The sequence below is a fragment of the Lipotes vexillifer genome, unplaced genomic scaffold (genome assembly GCF_000442215.2).
Source record: "Lipotes vexillifer unplaced genomic scaffold, Lipotes_vexillifer_v1.1 scaffold543, whole genome shotgun sequence".
In the NCBI taxonomy this organism is placed as follows: domain Eukaryota; kingdom Metazoa; phylum Chordata; class Mammalia; order Artiodactyla; family Lipotidae; genus Lipotes; species Lipotes vexillifer.
The window spans coordinates 4,650,715-4,656,220 of record NW_006799055.1 but is presented as its reverse complement, the minus strand read 5'-3'; the positions used below and the strand labels follow the sequence as shown (position 1 = coordinate 4,656,220).

General features: G+C 54.9%; 1 protein-coding gene across 1 annotated transcript in view; it reads right to left on the bottom strand.

The window, feature by feature from the left end:
* Positions 1 to 5,506, bottom strand: part of SPATA13 (spermatogenesis associated 13) — a 93,461-nt gene that overhangs the window by 43,654 nt on the left and 44,301 nt on the right. The window contains exons 4-5 of the mRNA XM_007471467.1: positions 4,088 to 4,453; positions 2,340 to 2,484 (exon numbers count right to left, since the gene is read on the bottom strand). Coding sequence (XP_007471529.1) covers positions 2,340 to 2,484; positions 4,088 to 4,453 — 511 coding nt within the window. The remainder of the gene's footprint in view (positions 1 to 2,339; positions 2,485 to 4,087; positions 4,454 to 5,506) is intronic.

Below are 5,506 nucleotides of genomic sequence, written 5' to 3'. Positions count from 1 at the left end.
CTGAGACAATTCATTCCTGCTGTTTAAGGCACCTGGTTTGTGGTACTTTGTGACGGCAGCCCTAGCAAACTAATACAAAATTATTTCCCTTTTTCTCACTTTAATATTACATCGGTCATTTTCCACGTTGTTACGGGCTTTCCCTAACGATGCTGTAAACTGTTTTGAAGTGGTCACCCATATGACACTAGACTATCCCACTGAAAGTGGACATTTCCATTGTTTCAACTTTTTTCCCATCAGAAGTAACATTTTGAAGGCATCGTGTGCTCGCAGCCTTTTCTCTCCTTTTGGACAACTTTCTCGAAATGCATCACCAGACGCTGATGACTGGGCTGGAGAGAAGCAACTGCTGTGCAGAAAGATGACGGTGCATTTGTCTCCAAGGGTCCCCAGGGCAGCGAGTTTTGAATTTGGAATGGAATGAACGTTGCCGTACGTGAAGGGAAGGAAGGGGAATCTGGGCAGAGCGAGCGGAGAGCCGGGCGGTGAGGGAGTGCCGGAAGAGAGGCGAGAGCAGCAGACCATGGTGGGCAGGCGGCAGAGGGCCTGCAAACTCGCTTAAGGGGCTGGGACTCCATTCCAGTGACGCCGGGGAAAGCTCACAGGGAAACAGCAGTAAGAACTGAACAGGAACTCTGACCAGTGTGGGCGGAAGCCTGGCCTGAGGAGGTGGCGGGGGAGCCGGAGGGCAGAGGCCCCGGGACGGGGTTGGGGGGGGCGGGGAGTGCGATCCCAGGGGCCCCACCTGCTCGGCTGAGAGGACCACAAAAGCAAGAGATGCTCGAAAACTCCAGCCGCCCCCTGGTTCCTCTTTCCTTTTCACCCTGTCTGACGAGAGTTCAGCCCGGATTCCTCCTGAGGCAGAAGCCAGGCGGCACCATGTGGAGGACCGACATTTCCTCACCCTCACCGTTCACGACTCCCTGACCGCCGAGCACCAGGCGCAGCCCTCCCAGGACACCCTCTGCCACCATTTCTGGGTCACAGTCCATCAGCGACCTTCCCGTCACCATCTCCATCCTCCATCCTCTTCAGGGGGAGGATGACTGGGGCCTCACCCCACCTGTTCCCTTTCTCTTCTCCACCCTCTGTGGTCCCCCCTCCACTCCCTCTCCCTGAAATGTAAAGATGCTGAGTGATGCCCTCGGCCTCCTTCAAGTCTCTGGAAAGAACACTCTTTAAATCCCGCCCCTTCTCGCGGCTCGGCTCCGGTCACCACCGTCACATGGAGGTCGTGCCCACCGGCCGGTGGGCAGCAGCGCTGCCCAGAACCCAGGCGTCCGAGCGCCCCGTCCATCACTCACACGCGCCGCGCGATGCTGCTTTTCAAAGGTAAGACGGTAAACCTGGCAACCGAAGGTCTGGTCGTCGCGGCTCGGCTCCGGTCCCCACCGTCACATGGAGGTCGTGCCCACCGGCCGGTGGGCAGCAGCGCTGCCCAGAACCCAGGCGTCCGAGCGCCCCGTCCATCACTCACACGCGCCGCGCGATGCTGCTTTTCAAAGGTAAGACGGTAAACCTGGCAACCGAAGGTCTGGTCGTCGGCAGGCTGCTGTGTCTCTTTAGAGTCGTACAGTTCAGTGGTTAAAAACATGGGCCTGCAGTGAAAATTCTATCTGACTGCAGATTCAAGTCCCTTCTCTGCCACATCGTTGGTGGCTCCCTTATTTACCCTTGGGGTTTCTGGTCTGTAAAAGGAGGATAACAACAGCAAGCGCCAGAGGTTCACGCGATCAGAGGAACTAAGCAGCAGAGCACGCGGGGTGGCGTCTGCCCCACGGTTAAGTGCCCGTCCTATTGCTGCCCCGTGCGCCTGGCCAGGCCACTGTCCAGCCAGGGCTCGGACGTCAACGTGCTCCCTCAGGAACCTGAATCATTCCATGAATTCAGGTCAGCAGGTATTTACCGGGTAAGGACTAAGGTAGCATATGAACAACTCTATCAGATAAAAAACTCCTCCGTGCTGCTCAAACAGTACTGGTGAACGAACCTCAAACACCCAGAAAGAGCTTTGAAAGTCAGGTTAAGACAAATCCTCCCCGGGAGCCCATTCACGGTCAGTTCATTCCTCCATGGTAGGAACTCGGTCCCCAGACCTTCTCAAGGTCAGGGTCACCGTGATGGCTCAGAGCCCACAGGGCACCCTCCCTGGACAGGGGGCGATAAGCCGGCCCCTGCAGGGGCAGCTCCTGACACCCGGTGGGTCCTCCCCACCCCTGGCCCAGGGCAGGCAGATGGGGCGCAATGGACCGGGCGCCTCCGTTGAATGGAAGCTGCCCGGTGGAGGACTCCACCCCCATCTCCGGGAGCGGACCAGGGAGGCCCGCGACACTCACTGTTGGATGCTCTCATGAGCCGCCGGCGTCCCACGCGGTCCAGCCCGATGGGGGTGCTCTGGGAGAAGGCGCACGGCCGCAGCCGGGCCGACACCGCGCGGTAGGGCGGCACCTGGTGCGCGGGCACGGGCGGCCGGGCAGCTGGCTGCAAAGGAAAGGAGAGGCGGTGAGAAGGGGCAGGAAGTAGGGGCCCCGGGATCTCAGCATCCTCACCTCGAGGCTCTGATCACAGCCCACTGCGCAAGCTCAAGGACAACCTTCCTCTAACCGGAAACCCCAGTGCCGACCCCTCAGGGCATCACGTTTTGGCCACCTGCCAGAACACACCCCTGGGGGACACTCAGGAAAGGCCAGCGTGGAGCAGGGGAAGCTGGGGGAGGAAGTGGTGCCCCCCCCTCGGCCCAGCAACTCCCAGGGAAGCAAAGGCAACGCCAGCCACCCCCACCCCCGGCCTCCGCCCTACACCCACCCGCAGGCAGGGACCAGCGTTTGTGGAGCACAGTTCTCATTCACCTAAACTAACAGGGCGGTGGAGCCTTGTCTACGAGGAGAGTTGAATTGTCCCTACAACTACACTCAAGGCCAAGTTGGTCCCTGCTTTCCGTAGGTTTTCTCAGTATTTTTCTACCCAGTTCCCTAAATGAGCTTAGAGTGCACAAAATTATCTTACTCCATTTCTTCTGGACGCTCTGAAATGAAAAAATGTCTGTAATGCTTTAGATCTCCCCTAGGCTGTGTTTCAAGTTAAAATAGATTACAGTTTGCTTTCGTTCAGAATTATTTCTTGTGTGGCACTGGTGATACACTGGTGAGCAGAGCCACCTTCCAGAATTATTTCCTAGCATGCAGAGCATCTTAACACAAAAAAAAGTTTGAGGTATTCTTCAACATAATTTTTTACCTTAAAAATTCAGTTCACTTTAGTTCAATTAAGCAAAAGGTTTTTGGGTATTTGCTATAAATAAGCATTGTGCTGGGCTTATAGGGAGAATGTAAACATAAAATCCAATACCAATATAGAATTGCCCTTTTAAGAGAATTTATGGGCTATCTGTGATATCAACTAGCAAGTTTAAAAAAAAAATGAAACTGGCACTTAGTCATGCATGGTTCTGTGAACCCTGTACCATGGCTGGGGTATGAGTCTCACCGAATAATAGAAACTCCTTCGGAACAGGGCCTTTATTTAAATGTTTTGTAGCTTCAAAGGGCTCTCTGGGTAATTGATAAACACTTGTTGAATTACTAAAGTATACTAAGGGAATAATAGTAAGATTTTAATCTATTGTCAAAACAGTTACGAAGCTGCAACTGACATGCAAAGAGTAAGAAAAACGGTACAAAAAATTATTTTCTCATCTCTAGGAAAAAACTGGTTTATCTTTTTCGTATCTTTACATTTTAAGGATAAGCGACACTTTCTCTTTCCAGATTTCTTCTTTCAGGAAGCTCACTAAATATGCAAGGCTACTTTCCCCAGACGATTCAGAACAAACAGCAAACCAGTTTCCCGTATTATTCAAGATCCCAGAAAGAGGATTAGTAAGAGACATCCAAATGTCAGTGGGTTAGTTCTAATTCATGCATGTTTTCAAAGTCAGGAAGAAAGGCTGTGAGCAGATGACGTCATCTTCGAGGCAGAGAGAAGAAAGGAAAGCGTTAAGTTTCCTGGTAAGTTTGCAGCCAGGGGACAGAGGCCAGGCGGCTGGAGGGCTGAGTGGCTTTGGTGGCAGCGCGCCCGGGCTTACTTGGGGCAGAATGGCCTCCCCCTCCTCTGCCTGGCTGCTCCCATAGAAGCCGACCCCGCCGATCACGGAGATGGGGCGTCTTCTCGGCGCCCCCCGGGGGCAGCCCCCAGCAGGGGTCTGGTCTGCAGGGTCGATGGGGGCCCTGCTGGGCTGGTGGTCACCGTCCTCTGTGTCCTCTTTCTGGGGGTCTACGGCGATCGCGTCTTCAGGGATGGACACACTTAGGCTGACCGGCTGGCCGTAGTCAGAGAGTGGTCGGGGCCTTGACCTCCTCCCGGGTCCGCATCTCCTCCTGGGGACCCTCTGAGCCTCCGGCCTCTCTTCCTCTGGTGCGGAGGTCCGCCTCCAGGACCCCTCGGTCACAACCTTTTCAAATGCGAAAAAGTTAGGTGAGGGCGACTTCCAGGAAGGTAAAGAAAAGGTATGAGCCAGACGTCCCCGACCCCTCCCCAGCCCCCCCAAATTGTTTGCGTACCAGAAAGATGTGACCCAGACGTGGATGAGAAGAAGCAAACGTGTCTTTAATCGGAGGCTGAATTAAAACCCTAATTTCATTAGTGATGTTTGGTGACCCATGATGAGCCATGATACCAGATGCTAAGAAAACCAGCACCACGGTGAGTTAATAAAAATGACTTTTAACTACAGCGGGTGTCTCCCCAAATATACATAACAACAGGCAGGGTAACGCAGGCCTGTAGGAGAAATGGCCCTAAGGCTGCACTTGGCAACCTGAGGCCCCTTCTCTCAGCTACATTCACAGACAGAAGGTGCTTTGAGAGGTTCAAGTCTGGGCTGCTCAGCACGGTACTCACACCTGGGGACTTAGTCTGCTGGGGCGAGCACTGAACTAGGGGCTCCAAGGACGAGATCAGCTGACTAACTGGCTGTGTGCGCTGGGACTAGTCACCACTACTACCCTTTCAGGATCTCAGATTCCAGACTAGACAATCCCACAGCTGGAGAGTCTGCAGCCCTGAAGTTGGCAAGACTGTCTAAGTTTTCAAGTAACTTTTTCAGAGGCAAAGGCAATGCACCAGGAAAAAGACCACGAGGTATGGAAATGGGCAGACTTCTGTGTAAATCCGGCTGGACCCCCCAGCTGGCTCTGTAGGCCCAGGCAAGGTGCTTCAGGTCTGCAGGCCTGCTTCTGCCCCTGTCCCCTCCTGGGTCCTGGGAGGATGAGCTGCGACCATGGTGAGTCAGAGGGCCGCCCGCCATCGGCCCTGGTGGATCGCTGCTCTTAAAACACTGTGCCAGGGAACAACCGTCCCTGGCCTCAGCCCACCCGGAGACGAGCTCTCCCCCAGCGGATCCTCCAAGTCTGGGCTCAGGGGAGGCCGCTGCGGGCTCTGGGGGAGGGAGGGGGGCAGGAGAGCATGCAGGCGCAGTCCCACGAGCCCTGTACCGCCCGCTCTT